Genomic DNA, 15,669 nt, shown 5'->3' with positions numbered 1-15,669 from the left:
CCAATCCGGGGGTCTCTGCGTCAATCTGGGGGTCTCGGCCCCAATCTGGGGGTCTCTGCGTCAATCTGGGGGTCTCTGCCCCAATCCAGGGGTCTCTGCGTCAATCCGGGGGTCTCTGCCCCAATCCGGGGGTCTCTGCGTCAATCTGGGGGTCTCTGCCCCAATCCGGGGGTCTCTGCCCCAATCCGGGGGTCTCTGCGTCAATCTGGGGGTCTCGGCCCCAATCTGGGGGTCTCTGCATCAATCTGGGGGTCTCTGCCCCAATCCGGGGGTCTCTGCGTCTATCCGGGGGTCTCTGCCCCAATCCGGGGGTCTCTGCGTCAATCCGGGGGTCTCTGCCCCAATCTGGGGGTCTCTGCATCAATCCGGGGGTCTCTGCATCAATCCGGGGGTCTCTGCCCCAATCCGGGGGTCTCTGCCCCAATCTGGGGGTCTCTGCATCAATCTGGGGGTCTCTGCGTCAATCTGGGGGTCTCTGCCCCAATCCGGGGGTCTCTGCGTCAATCTGGGGGTCTCTGCCCCAATCCGGGGGTCTCTGCGTCAATCTGGGGGTCTCTGCCCCAATCCGGGGGTCTCTGCGTCAATCTGGGGGTCTCTGCATCAATCCGGGGGTCTCTGCCCCAATCTGGGGGTCTCTGCATCAATCCGGGGGTCTCTGCGTCAATCTGGGGGTCTCTGCCCCAATCCGGGGATCTCTGCCCCAATCCGGGGGTCTCTGCGTCAATCCGGGGGTCTCTGCGTCAATCTGGGGGTCTCTGCCCCAATCCGGGGGTCTCTGCGTCAATCCGGGGGTCTCTGCGTCAATCTGGGGGTCTCTGCCCCAATCCGGGGGTCTCTGCGTCAATCCGGGGGTCTCTGCCCCAATCCGAGGGTCTCTGCGTCAATCCGGGTGTCTCTGTCCCAATCCGGGGGTCTGTGCTTCAGTCCGGGGGTCTGTGCTTCAGTCCGGGGGTCTCTGCGTCAGCCCGGGGGTCTCTGCGTCAGCCCGGGGGTCTGTGCGTCAGTCCGGGGGTCTGTGCGTCAATCTAGGGGTCTGTGCGTCAGTCCGGGGGTCTGTGCCCCAATCCGGGGGTCTGTGCGTCAGTCCGGGGGTCTCTGCCCCAATCCAGGGTTCTGTGCATCAGTCTGGGGGTCTCTGCGTCAGTCCGGGGGTCTCTGCGTCTGTCCAGGGGTCTCTGTGCCAATCTGGGGGTCTCTTTGTTAAACTGGGGGTCTCTGTTTCCAGTCAGTGTCTAACTGTGACCTTTTTTCTCCCTCATTCTCTGTCTCAGTAACTGGAAGAGCCGCTGTGACCAGGGATGGCTGGGTCGGTTCCTCCAGTTGCCTTGGATGCGGTTCTGAAGCCAAGCGCAACAATTCCTGAGGGTTGCCTGCAGGTTAAAGGTTATGATTTTAACAGAGGCATTGACTATCAGGCGCTGATGCAGTCCTATCTCACCACCGGATACCAGGCTACAAGCTTTGGGCAGGCTGTTGAACAAATTAACACCATGGTAAATGTCAGGAAGTCTACACACCCCTTCACGGTGGTTATCAGAGGTCTGAACTGATGGATAGTGGGATTGTGGGGGTGGGGGCACGGGGGCGGTGGTGGTGGTGGAGATGGAAATGGTGCGGAAAATCAGCAACGAGATGCTTGAATGCAGAATCGAAAGATAAATGGGTTAGTTACTCCTGATCCTATTTCTTATCTAAATGCAACAAAGATCAGCTCACTGTGTGAGTGAAAACAGAGTTAGAACATGGCTAAACATTGCCTGAGATCTGACGGCAATAATCAGCCAGAGCCTGGTGGAGTTAGAACAGGAAATTCTGGTCTAACTTTTCCCCCAACCCCCTGCCCTTTCCTCTCTGCACGGTTATAAATGAGATCAGGGCTGGTGTTTTTGCATGGATAGACAATTGGCTAACAGACAAAGTCAGGATAAATGGGTCAGTTCCATACTGGCAAACTGTGGAGTACCACAGGAAACATTGCTGGAGTCACAACTGTTTACAATCTATATCCATGACTTGGAGGAAGGAACAGACTGTGTTTAAGTTCAAATTTGCTGATGATACAAAGAGAAAAATAAGTTGTGAGGAAGTTTTAGAGTTGACAAAGGGATGTAGATAAGTTAGTGGGCAAAGAAAATGGCAGATAGAGTATGATGTGGGCAAGTGTGAACTTGTCTACTGTGGCATAGAATAGAAAAGCAGAATGTGATTTACGTGGAGAGAGATCGCAGAACTCGGTAGTAAGAGGGAACTGGGGCCTCTGGTACATGAATTACAAAAGGTACAGGATGGACAGGGAAAACAGGAAAGGCTGTGGAGTTATGTTGCTGGTTAGAGAGGAGGTTAACACAATGATGAGGAAGGATACTGGCTTTGAAAATCTGGAATCTATTTAGATTGAAACACCAAAGGGCAAAAAATATTAGTGGGGGTTGTATATGGAACCCCCCCAAACTGTAGTGGTGACGTTGGGAATGACATTAGTCAGAGATGAATGCGATAAAGGAACATCTGTAATTATGGGTGACTTTAATCTGCATATAGATTGGGAGAATCAAATTCCTGGAGTGTATACAGGACTGCTTTCTAGACCAGAATGTTGAGGAACCAGCTAGAGCGCAGGCCATTGTAGATTGGGTACCGTGTTATGAAAAAGGAATCATTGGCAATCTAGTTATGAGCAAACCCTTGGGGAAGAGCGACCATAACACGATCAAATTCTTCATCAAGCTGGAGAGTGACGTGGTTGATTCTAAGACTCGGATCCTGAATCTCAGTAATGGAAACTACAATGGTATGAGGCACAAGCTGGCTGTGATAGATTGGGAAACATTACTTAAAGGGATGACGGTGGAGAGGCAATGGCAAACGTTCAAGGGTGAACTGCAACAATTGTTTATCCCTGTCTGGCACAAAAGTAAAACCAGAAAGACCTTGTTTTACAAGGGAAATTAGAGATAGTATTAGATCCAAGGGAGACATACAAATAGGCCAAGAAAAACAGCAGATCTGAGGATTGGGAGCAGTTTAGAATTCCGCAAAGGAGGACAAGGGACTGATGAAGAAGGGGATGATAGAGTACGAGAGTAAGCTTGCATCTGGTCACCACACTACCAGAAACATGGAGACTTTGGAGGAATTACAGAAAAGGTTTACCAGAATGTTGCCTGGTAAGGGGTATTAGCTATGAGGAGAGATTGGAGAAACTAGGTTTGTTTTCACTTCAATATTGGAAGCTGGGGTGTGCCTGACAGAAGCCTACAAAATGCTTCAGGCGAGGATAGAATGGATAGTCAGTCTTTTTCCCTGGGTCGAAATATCAATTACTAGGGGGCGTAGGTTTAAGGTAAAAGGGGGAAAGTTTAAAGGAGATGTGAGAGGCAGTTTTTTTTTACACAGAGGATGGTAAGTGACTGGAATGTGCTGCCAGAGGAGGTGGTAGAAGCAGATACAATAGCAAAGTTTAAGAGACATCTTGACAGATATGTGAAGAGACAGTGAGTAGAGGGATATGGACCATGTAGAGGCAAAAGGTCTTTAGTTTAGAAAGATGCCATGTGTCGGTACAGGCTTAGTGGGCCAAAGGGTCCTTTCCTGTGCTGTACTGTTCTTTGTTATGGACCAGTAAGCTTGATGTTGGTAGTGAGGAAAATTCTAGAATCCGTTATCAAAGAATTTTTCAAGACATTTAGTAAACAGTGGCAATGTGCAATGAGACCTGGGTGTCCTCATACACAGTCACTGAAGGGAAGCTAGAGTAGGTGCAGGAAGGATGTTCCTGATGGTGGGGGAGTCCAGAACCAGAGGCTACAGTCTGAGGATATAGGGTAGACTGTTTAGGACAGAGGTGAGGAGACATTTCTTCACTAGAGACTGGTCAGCCTGTGGAATTCATTACCAGAAAGAAGTCGAGGCCAAAACATTGTATGTTTTCAAGAAGCAGTTAGATATAACACTCGGGGTGAAGGGGGCAAAGGATAAGGGGGGATGGAGGGATCAGACTATTGAGTTGGATGTTCAGCCATGATCAATGACAGAGCAGGCTCAGAGGGCCGAATGGCCTCTTCCTGCTCCTATTATCTGTATTTCCATGTTTCTGCAGCAGGTGATTAGGAAGGCAAATGGAAACCCACATGTAGTTTTGGACTCCTTGCATTAGGATGGATTTATTTGCAATGGTCAGTAGTTTAGAGAAGGTTTACCAGGCTGATTCCTGAATGAGAGGTTGGGCCTACACTCATTTGAGTTAAGAGGAATGAGAGATGATCTTATGGAAATGTATGAGGTTCTGAGGGAGAGTTTAACGCTGACAGGCTGTTCCCTCTCATTGGGATTCTAGAATTGGCAGAACAGTTTATAAATGAGGAGGTGTCCTGTTTAAGCTGGAGTGGAGGAGGAATTCTGCAGGGGAATTGGGAACCTAATGTCTGAATGTTGGTTTTCAGATTGAGAAGAAGTTGGAGCCATTGGATGAAGATGAACAGAACACCATCAACCTGAACCCATGTCAGAGAGAGAGGTCAGGCTGCACCATCTTCCTGGGATACACCTCCAACCTCATCAGCTCCGGAATCCGTGAAACTATCCGTTACCTGGTGCAGCACAACATGGTACGATCAAACCCACAGCCTGCTGGCGTTCCCATAGCATTGTTGGTCAGTTAGTTCATGTAACATCCTGACCAGTGCAATCACTGGGATTAGAGAGTGGGTGAACTCACAATGACCAGCCAGCGGTATATTCCAGAATTCCTGAGTGTGCTGGTTCCATGGATCCTGGCATCTCTCAGGAATCTCAGAGTGCATGTGAAACAGTCAGTGAGGCCTGTAGAATGTGTCACAGCTCATTCCCACTGTGTGCTGGATACCACTCGGAGTATACTGGGAGCCTCAGTCCATCAGCTTTTCTGGGGTAGCTGAGGGAGGGAGCAGTTTAACATTGGGACTGCACAATGACATTTGGCTCCTCCTGATGTGACTCTCTTTCTCTCACTCTCTCTCACTCACTCTCTCTCTCTCTCAATCTCTGTCTCTCACTTGCTCTTTCTCTCACTTGCTCTCTCTCTCGCTGTCTCTCACGTTCACTCTCTCTCGCCCACTCTGGCCTGCTGTCGCTCTCTCTCTTACTCTCACTCACTCTCTCTCATTCTCTCTCTCTTTCTCTCTCACTCACTCTTTCTCTCTTTCTCTCTCACTTACTCTTTCTCATTCACTCTTTCTATCTCACTCTTTCTCACTCACTCTTTCTCTCACTCACTCTTTCCCTCTCACTCACTCACTTTCTCTCACTCACTTTCTCTCTCACTCACTTTCTCTCTCACTCACTTTCTCTCTCACTCACTCTTTCACTCACTCTTTCACTCACTCTTTCCCTCTCACTCACTCTTTCTCTCACTCACTCTTTCTCTCACTCACTCTTTCTCTCACTCACTCTTTCTCTCTCACTCACTTTCTCACTCACTTTGTCTCTCACTCACTTTCTCTCTCACTCACTTTCTCTCTCACTCACTTTCTCTCACTCACTTTCTCTCTCACTCACTTTCTCTCTCACTCACTTTCTCTCACTCACTCTCTCTCACTCACTTTCTCTCACTCACTTTCTCTCTCACTCACTTTCTCTCACTCACTTTCTCACTCACTATCTCTCTCACTCACTTTCTCTCTCACTCACTTTTTCTCTCACTCTTTCTCTCACTCACTTTCTCTCTCACTCTCTCTCTCACTCTCTTTCTCTCTCACTCACTCTCTTACTCTCTCTCACACTCACTCTCTCACACTCTCTCTCTCTCTGTCTCACACTCACTCTCTCACACTCTCACTGTCTCACTCTCTCACTCTCTCTTTCACTCTGTCTCACTCTCTCACTCGCTCCCTTTCTCTCACTCTGTCTTATTCTCTCTCACTCTCTGTCTCACTCTCTCTCTCTGTAGGTTGACTGTGTGGTGACCACAGCAGGAGGTGTAGAAGAGGATCTGATCAAGTGTCTCGCTCCAACCTTCCTGGGAGATTTCAGTCTGAAAGGGAAGGAGCTCCGTGATAATGGCATTAACAGGTATTCCCCACCCTGGGACAGTCATTCCCAACTGGATTTGTGAATCATGGGTTCAGTGGGAGTACAGGCACTATATCAGGAGTAACAGTCTGTTCTCTACACAGCTCCTTCAGACTGTCTCTGTTCCTGTCTCACTGACCTGTCATCTGTAGTATTGTGTTTGTCACCAAGACACTGCCAGCAATGGGGATCCCAGCTTCAGTCACAGGGTCAGCCTATCCCAGTCGCTCAGACAAAACGAACAGTCGCCTCTCCTAGTCTCAGCCCGGGTCTACCACAACCCCCCCTGGTCTGTACCCCTCTCGGGAGTGTCTCCGCTCTCTCGGGATCCTCAGTCAGTCTGTGACCCTGAGAATCTGATGTCCTGATTGTTGCTGAGACTGTCTCTGACATCCAGCTCCCTCGGACAAGGTACCGGAGACAGCCTGGGGCAGCAGGGACTGGGGGAAGAAGGAGGAAGTGTATAATTCAGGCAGAGGGAACTGTTACTGTCTGACCGACAGAGCACTCACTCCTGAGACAGCTGATGTTTTATCTTGAATCTGGTGTAAATTATTTGGTAATTATTTGACAGAATTGGAAATCTCCTGGTTCCAAATGAAAACTACTGTAAATTTGAGGATTGGGTGATGCCCATACTGGATCAGATGGTTCTGGAACAGAATGAACAGGTGAGATCATCCTTTATCCTTTAGCTAGACTGGGAGTGAATTGAAGCTTCTTATCAGGTCCAGTCCCGAGTGTAAGGGGTTAAAACATGAGAGCAGTTTATACCAGCTTGGAATGCATTGCCTGGAGTTTGGAGGGTTGAGGGAGTGAGCGAGCTCTCTAACACCGGCTGGATAGAGAGAAACTCCTTCCTACTGTGCAGAAGAGGCCCTTCAGTCCATTGAGTTTGTTCTGACACATGAAAGGTCCTGGCCAGCCCACCTAATCCCATCTGCCAGCACTTGGCCCATAGCCCTGAATGTTACGATGAGCCAAGTACTCGTCCAGATATTTTTTAAAGGATGTGAGGCATCCCGCCCCCACCCCCATCCCAGGCAGCTCATTCCAGACCCTCACCACCCCCTGGGTAAAAGGTTTTCCTCACATCCCCCCCTAAACCTCCTGTCCCTCACCTTGAACTTGTCTCCCCTCATAACTGACCCTTCAGTGAAGGGGAACAGCTGCTCCTTATCCACTCTGTCCGTACCCCTCATAATCTTCCCCAGGAATCCAGGGCAGGCTATTTAAATCGGAACCAGTCAGTATCAGAGTGAAATCGAGAATCTGGAAAGGCGAAATACTGTCCTCCAGAATGCCCCGGATTTATCTTCAACTCGGAGGTGGATTGGTTTTTGTTTCGGAGGAACACACAGCGGATTTGGAGCAGGAGCTGAGGAACAGATTCAGGATCTGATTTGATGATAGAAGGCCAAGGGGCTGAATGGCCTCCCTGTTTCTCACTCGGGCACAGCTTGAATGGATGGGATTGATTTCACTCTCTCACCTGTCTTGAGTTCTGCTGTCCCAGCATGGAGGGAGTGACGCGAGGGCGAGTTTACTCACCCCTCCTCCGGATCAAACCCTCCCCTTAATACAGAAAGCATCATGTTGCAACCCAAACGCCCCCTCCCATGGCCTGAGAGTACCCCACCACCACCCCCCCCAGCCTGAAGATACCCCACCACCACCCCCCCCAAGCCTGAGCGTACCCCACCCCACCCCAATAGCCCTGGCACACCACACCCCCTCAGCCTGAGTGTACCCTACTCCCTCCGGCCCAGGCGTACCCCACCCCCCTGCCCCGGTGTACTACAGTATACTTTTGAGTATACCCCAGCTGGAGTGTAGATCTGGGCTGTACAGCTGCTGCTTTCAGTGGATGCTGTAATCTGGACTTGCTGCTCTGGCTGCTGTGTGCTTGGTGAATTTTGAGCAGTCAGTGAGGATGTTCCACGCGTTTCTCTGGTAATGAACATGTATGGCTGTGTTTTCCGGGATACAGTCTTTCTCCGGTCTGGATAATGTCAGGATCCAACAGTAGTCAGTTAGTGAGTGGCCCTCCGACAGAGAGACACCAGAGATAAGCAGATAAAAATGACCCTGTTATTTCCACAGTTATATACCAAAACTATCGAGTGAAGATGATTTACTTTTGTACAGATTTTCCAGAGGGTAGTTTTCTATCTGGGTAGCTCAGTCTGTAACTCTGGGACCAATAACGAGCTCCAGAGGGAATCCTCTCTCTGTTATTAGTTAAAACCAGAATTCTGTCTGTGACCTTGTGATGTGGCGATGTGTTTGTTGTCTGATGTGATGATAATCTCTGCCTTGTCACAGGGAATGAAATGGACTCCATCAAAGGTGATTGCTCGACTTGGAAAGGAGATTGATAATCCGGAGTCAGTTTATTATTGGGCTTCTAAGGTACAGAGTGTTCAGTCACTGTCTCGTTCTCCCTGGCTCCTCCCAATCCTCCATCTCCACTGCAGCTGCCTGTTTGAATCTGTCCGATTTCTGATGGTGCCACAGCACTGAATCAATCCAATCTAAAGTCACTCTGACAGTGAGTGCGAGGCATTCCCCTCTTGACATGGTTCAGCAGCCCACCCCCTCCACAGTCTGCTTCAGTGGGATTGTCTCTTATTGAGTTGTAACCTCCTTTCCTTCCCTTGTTACCTCCACACCTGTCCTTTACCTCTGCTTTTCCGCATTACCTGTTGCACCTTGGTCACATCATCCACAGACATGGGGTCAGATTCCAGAATTATGGCAGCAGCTCCCAGATCTACCTGTTACCTCAGGCTGGTGCTCTGACCTCTAGTCCTAGATGGGCAGAATTTCACTATATATACCTTGGGCAGCCAGAAGCCATGTGCGGGCTGTGCTGTACAGACTGCACTGTGCAGAATGTGCTGTACAGACTGCACCGTACGGTCCATGCTGTACAGAATGAGCATCGTTGGACCATATTTGTGGTCACTGATCACGTTGTCAGTGACGGTGAGGTATTTTCTATGTTGAAGATGTTGTTGTAAATGAAAGCTATCCGTGTGTGTGTGAGTTCCCATGTTTATCACTGTACCCCAGTCTGACCTGCTCAGTGGACCCTGTACCAGAGTGCACACATATACTCCCACACTCTCCCTCCGACATCCCTCCCTCTCCCCCAATCCCTGAATACAGTTCCCACTCCTCTGTGCGGCTGGAGTTTTGCTCTGTATTCACTGTGACGGTGTTTCAATAAGTTTCTGTGTCTCTTGGTGTTGCAGAATAACATTCCTGTCTTCAGCCCAGCTCTCACTGACGGCTCGATTGGTGACATGATCTATTTCCATTCGTACAGGAACCCTGGACTGGTGCTCGATATTGTTGAAGGTGTGAATGGGCTGGGGGATCATCACTGATGTTGCAGCGTGTGTGAGGGGGATGGTTATTAATGGTGCACTGTGGGGGTGGGGGGGGGCAGAGGGAATGGTTATTGATGGTGCTCCGTGTGTGAGGGGGATGGTTATTAATGGTGCACCATGTTTTGGATGGGATCATAGGGTGTTGTTGACAAGGGAGATTTGGGGGGAGGGAGTTTGGGAGGGGTTGGGGTTGGGGTGGGGGAGAGAGTTTGGGAGGGGACGGGGTTGGAAGGGGGGAGGGGAGTGAGACCCAGACAGAAATTTGATGATGTTTGCTTTTCCTGATCCAGATATCCGCAGAATCAACAACATGGCCGTTTACGCCAAGCGAACCGGAATGATCATTCTGGGTGGGGGTGTGGTGAAGCATCATATCGCTAACGCAAACCTCATGGTCAGTGACCCCAGAGAAACTCTCCTGGCCTTCCCTTGACCCTTGCCCCGCCCATCTCCTACCCCTTCCCTGACTCTCTCACTCCTCTTTGACCCTCTCCCAACGTTCTCCTACCTCTCTGTCAAACCTCCCCCAACCCTTTCTCGACCTACATATACTACATCTACAGGATCCCCATTATCCGCCTCACTTGTTACATCTTCAAAGAACTCTAGCAAATTAGTCAAACACAACTTACCCTTCATAAAACCACAACTTACCCTTCATAAAACCATGCTGACTCTGATGGATTGCGTTTTGACTTTCTAAATGTCCTGTTATTACTTCCTTAATAGTGGATTCTAACAATTCCACAACATCAGACATTAAACTAACTGGTCTATGATTTTCTGCCTCCCACCCTTTTTGAATGAGTGTTATATTAACATTTTTCCAATTCATTGGAACTTTTCCTACATCCAGGGAGTTTTGGAATATTATAACCAATGAATCCACTATCTCTGCTGCCACTTCCATTAATACCCTAGAATGGAGGCCATCAGACCTTGGAGACTTGACTGCCTCAAGTCCCAACAGTTTGTTGAGTACTATTTCCCTATTGATGATGATTGATCTAAGTTTTTCCCTTTCTATTTCCTCTGCATCAATTGTTACTATTGGGATGGTACTCGTGTCCTCCACTGTGAAAACTGAGGCAAATATTGATTTAGCGTCTCCACCAGTTCCTCATTATTAACTCCCCGGTCTTCTCCTCCAAGAGACCAATGTTCATTTGAGCTATTTTCTTACCTTTTATATACTCACAGAAGCTTTTGCTATCCGCTTTTATAATTTCTGCTAGTTTTCTTTTGTAATTTGCCTTTACTATTTTGTTACTTTTTAGTAACTCTTTTTTGATCTTAAGCAGTTTTCCAGTCTTCCAGCCTGCCACTGGCCTTTGTGATATGTATTTTTTGTCTTTATATTGTCTTTAGCTTTCTTGCTTAGCCATGGATGTTTTCCCCCATCTTATAATATTTCTTCCTCTGGATTTATTTTAGTTGGGAGGAATTGAGCATCTCCTTAAACATCTGCCACTGCTCATCAACTGTCCTACCTTTGGACTTTTTTGCCCAGTCCATTAGGGCCAATCTGTCCTCATGCAAACATAATTAACTTTGTTTAACTTCAAAACGCGAGTGTGGAACTCCAGGATCTCACACTCAAACTGAATCTTGAATTCCACCATACTATGATCACTCTTCCCTGGAGGATCCTTAAATATGAAGTCATATTAATCCCTCCTCAAATCTAGAATAGTCTGCTCTCTGGTTGATTCCTCAACATATTGCTCCTAGAAACAATGAATACATTCAATGAACTTTCCCCCAAGGCTACCGTTGCCAATTCGATTAATCCAGCCTAATTTTGTTTTATTCATTTGTGGGACATGGGCGTTGCTGGCTGGGCCAGTATTTATTGTAAGAATTCTCACAACACCAGGTTAAAGTCCAACAGGTTTATTTGGTACCAAATAAACCTGTTGGACTCTAACCTGGTGTTGTGAGACTTCTTACTGTGTTTACCCAGTCCAACGCCGGCATCTCCGTATCAGCATTTATTGCCCATCCTATTTGCCCTTGGAGGGCAATTGAGAATCAGCCACATTGCTATGGCTCTGGAGTCACATGTAAGCCAGACCAGGTAAGGATGGCAGATTTGAAGGTGACATCAGTGAACCAGATGGGTTTTTCCAACAATGGCTTCATGGTCATCAATAGATTCTTAATTCCTGATAGTTTTTATTGAATTCAAATACCAGCAACTGCTGTGGCGGGATTTGAACCGAGGCCCCGAGTTTGGCTGAGTTTCTGGATTAATTGTCTGGTGACAATACCACTAGGTCATCGCCTTGGTGATTATCGCTCTACCTTTTTTATAAGCCCCCAGTATTTCCTGTTCCCCACTGCAGAATTACTGATTGGGGACCTATAGATGAGTCCCATAGGGTATTTCTTTCCTTTGCTTTTTTTATTTCTACCCAGACTGATTCCATATTTTGATCTCACAGTGTTTTGATCATTACAGCACTAATCCCCTTCCTGCACTGGTAAAGCTATACCACCTCCTTTTCCTTCCAAAATACTGAGCACCCTTCAATATCCAATTCCCAGACCTGGTCTCCTTGTAACCATGTCTCAGGAATAATCACCAATTCCTTTGTCTCTATTTGCACTGTTAACTCAAGTCATTTTGTTCTGAATGTTTTGTGCATTCAAACACAAAGCCTTTAAATTTGTTCTGTCCTCAGATTTTGTGATCCCAATCCTCTCCTGTTGATCCCAATCTCTCTCCCAATAAACCCAGTCCTCTCCTGTTGATCCCAATAAACCCAATCCTCTCCCGTTGATTCCAGTCTCTCTCCCAATAATCTCAATCCTCTCCCGTTGACCCTCAGTAATCTCTCGCCTGTTGATTTATATTTTCTTTCCCTCTCATTAACAGCGCAATGGAGCAGATTATTCTGTGTATGTGAACACTGCTCAGGAATTTGATGGCTCAGATTCTGGAGCCCGTCCGGATGAAGCTGTTTCTTGGGGTAAAATCCGCATGGATGCAAAACCTGTGAAGGTGAGTTTTGGCTGCTCAGGTAACTGGTGAAATTTTGCCAGACATTACCATCAGTGTAAGGAGCAGGGTACCCACTTACACACTCTGATTCAGCGTGCAATTACACAAAGCTCAGTGTAATATCAATCTCTCACTTAACTTGGCTCAGTCACAGTGTCTCTGTCTGTCACTGATCCTGGATCAGTCACACACTGTAATGTCTGTCACCGACCCTGGATCAGTCACACACTGTAATGTCTGTCACCGACCCTGGATCAGTCACACACTGTAATGTCTGTCACCGACCCTGGATCAGTCACACACTGTAATGTCTGTCACCAATCCTGGATCAGTCACACACTGTAATGTCTGTCACCGACCCTGGATCAGTCACACACTGTAATGTCTGTCACCGACCCTGGATCAGTCACACACTGTAATGTCTGTCACCGACCCTGGATCAGTCACACACTGTAATGTCTGTCACCGACCCTGGATCAGTCACACACTGTAATGTCTGTCACCGACCCTGGATCAGTCACACACTGTAATGTCTGTCACCGACCCTGGATCAGTCACACACTGTAATGTCTGTCACCAATCCTGGATCAGTCACACACTGTAATGTCTGTCACCGACCCTGGATCAGTCACACACTGTAATGTCTGTCACCAGTCCTGGATCAGTCACACACTGTAATGTCTGTCACTGACCCTGGATCAGTCACACACTGTAATGTCTGTCACCGACCCTGGATCAGTCACACACTGTAATGTCTCTCAGGGTGACCCTAGCTCAGTGGGAGGGGCTGATGGGCAGGGTCTCAAACGATGATTGTGTGTTAATGTCTTGTTCTTTCTCTCCTAGGTCTGTGCTGATGCCACTCTGGTCTTCCCTCTATTAGTTGCTGAAACATTTGCTCGCAGCGTCAGTGCATTTTCCCCTCAGTCAAAGATGCTTTAGTTGCTGAGCTGCGCTCCCTGGGTTCTGTAGGTTCAGTGCTCGAATGCTGCTACTGCCACCTGTCCTGCTGGTGTGGGATACCAGCCTTTCCCATGAGAATAGAGTGCTGCTGCCCTGGGAACAATCCATTTCCCAAAGTCAGTGATTGGGTCCGTGTGGGAGAATGCAGAGGGTGAGCGATCACTGAGCGAGGTGAAGGTTTGCTTTGAGTTTCATGTGGACAAAATTCAAGTTTACTGTCTGCTTTATGCTTTGCCAGAGAGAGAGATGTGGGTCGGGGAGAGATGTGGGTCGGGGAGGGTGTGGTAATTGTAGGGAATCAGGAGACTAGGGCAATGATGCACCTTGTATTCCAGGAACATGGATTGAGGGAATAGCTGCAGAATTACAGTTAAGAGTTAACATCAGTCTGGATGACGGTGGAACTCCAGGGTAACTTACACCAGAGGCAAGGAGCTCTCCCACAGACAACCCAAGATCAGAAATCTATTCCCAAAACTGTCTGGCTGAGGGGAGAACACGGGGTGGGGCGCAGGGTGAAGAGAGAGGGGAGAACGTGGGGAGGGGCGCAGGGTGAAGAGAGAGGGGAGAACGTGGGGAGGGGCGCAGGGTGAAGAGAGAGGGGAGAACACAGGCAGGGGCATGGCGGGGGGGGGAGGGAATGCTGGAGGAGGCTGGCTGGTCCAGGCCTCAGAATAAACCCATCAACGATGATGAATGACTGCTGCATGTTGGAGGAGTTTGCTAATTATTAGTTAATTTATTTAAAGTCTGGCTGCTGCTTCCTGGGATATGAATAAAATCTATTTGTGAAAACCATTGGAAAGTTTTGGGTTTGAATGGATTGAAGCTATTGTTTCATTCACAGGAAATCCTGACGTAAGAAACACAAATTAGCTCATATCACCGTGCCCAGACCCTCCCGCCGACACCACCCTACCCCCCCCCCCCCCCCCGCCAACTCCCCCCCTCCCCACACCCCCCACCCCTCCCCCTCCCACCACTCTTCCCCACTCTCCCCCACACCACTCTTCCCCACTCTCCCCCCTCCCCTCTTTCCTCTCCCCCCCTCTCCTGTCCCCCCCCTCCCCCGCACCCCCCCCCTCCCTCCCCCCCTCTCCCCCCCCTCCTCTCCCCCCCTCCTCTCTCCTCTCCCCCCCTCCTCTCCCCCCCTCCTCTCTCCTCTCCCCCCCTCCTCTCCCCCCCTCCTCTCTCCTCTCCCCCCCTCTCTCCTCTCCCCCCCTCCTCTCCCCCCCTCCTCTCTCCTCTCCCCCCCTCCTCTCCCCCCCTCCTCTCTCCTCTCCCCCCCTCCTCTCCACCCCCTCTCTCTCTCCTCTCTCCCCCCCCTCTCCCCTCCCCCCCTCTCTCTCTCCTCTCCCCCCCACTCTCTCCTCTCCCCCCCTCTCTCTCTCTCTCCTCTCCCCCCTCCTTTCCCCCTCCTTTCTCCTCTCTCCTCTCCCCCCCTCCTCTCTCCTCTCCCCCCCTCCTCTCCACCCCCCCTCTCTCCTCTCCCCCCCCTCTCCCCCTCCCCCCTCCCCCCCTCTCTCTCTCCTCTCCCCCCACTCTCTCCCCCCCCCTCTCTCTCCTCTCCCCCCCACTCTCTCCCCCCCCCTCTCTCTCCTCTCCCCCCCACTCTCTCCCCTCCCCCCCCCTCTCTCCCCCCCTCTCCCCCCTCCCCCCCCTCTCTCCCCCCCCTCCCCTCTTCTCCCCCCCTCCTCTCTCCTCTCCCCCCCTCCTCTCTCCCCCCTCCTTTCTCCTCTCCCTCTCTCCCCCCCTCTCCTCTCTCCCCCCTCTCCTCTCCCTCCTCTCCCCCCTCCCTCCCCTCTACCCCCCTCTCTCCCCTCCCCCCCTCCCTCCCCTCTACCCCCCTCCCTCCCCTCTACCCCCCTCCCTCCCCTCTACCCCCCTCTCTCCCCTCCCCCCCTCCTCTCCTTTCCCCCCCCTTCTCTCCTTTCCCCCCCCTTCTCTCCTTTCCCCCCCTCTCCTCTCCTTTCCCCCCCTTCTCTCCTTTCCCCCCCTCTCCTCTCCCCCCCCTCTCTCTCTCCCCCCTCTCTCTCTCCTCTCCCCCCCTCTCCTCTCCCCTCCCCCCCTCTCCTCTCCCCTCCCCCCTCTTTTCTCCTCTCCCCTCCTCCTCTCCCCCTCTTTTCTCCTCTCCCCCTCTTTTCTCCTCTCCCCTCCTCTCTCCCCCCCTCCTCTCTCCCCCCCCCCTCCTCTCCTCTCCCCCCCTCCTCTCCTCTCCCCTCCCCCCCTCCTCTCTCCTCTCCCCCCTCCTCTCTCCTC

General features: G+C 50.2%; 1 protein-coding gene across 1 annotated transcript; it reads left to right on the top strand.

Annotated features, from left to right (window-relative positions):
* The first annotated feature begins 1,298 nt into the window (after positions 1–1,298).
* dhps (deoxyhypusine synthase) lies at positions 1,299–13,935 on the top strand. Its single transcript, XM_080184611.1, has 9 exons — positions 1,299–1,493; positions 4,443–4,607; positions 5,927–6,048; positions 6,623–6,719; positions 8,374–8,460; positions 9,306–9,411; positions 9,734–9,837; positions 12,322–12,447; positions 13,294–13,935. The coding sequence occupies exons 1-9, from the start codon at positions 1,299–1,301 to the stop codon at positions 13,387–13,389; spliced, it is 1,098 nt and encodes a 365-aa protein (XP_080040737.1). The 3' UTR covers positions 13,390–13,935.
* Positions 13,936–15,669: the final 1,734 nt, after the last annotated feature.

The sequence above is a fragment of the Carcharhinus amblyrhynchos genome, unplaced genomic scaffold, assembly GCF_965287045.1.
Source record: "Carcharhinus amblyrhynchos unplaced genomic scaffold, sCarAmb.v2.hapA scaffold_825, whole genome shotgun sequence".
NCBI lineage: Eukaryota > Metazoa > Chordata > Chondrichthyes > Carcharhiniformes > Carcharhinidae > Carcharhinus > Carcharhinus amblyrhynchos.
Note: the sequence above shows the minus strand (reverse complement) of the source record. Positions and strands in the feature narration are given on the sequence as shown.

Excerpts from the sequence above, each read along its gene's own strand:
- dhps (XM_080184611.1), top strand. The coding sequence starts at position 1,299 with ATGGCTGGGTCGGTTCCTCCAGTTGCCTTGGATGCGGTTCTGAAGCCA. Across the intron at positions 6,720-8,373 it reads TTCTGGAACAGAATGAACAG|GGAATGAAATGGACTCCATC; the intron begins GTGAGATCATCC and ends GCCTTGTCACAG. Across the intron at positions 9,412-9,733 it reads GGTGCTCGATATTGTTGAAG|ATATCCGCAGAATCAACAAC; the intron begins GTGTGAATGGGC and ends TTCCTGATCCAG.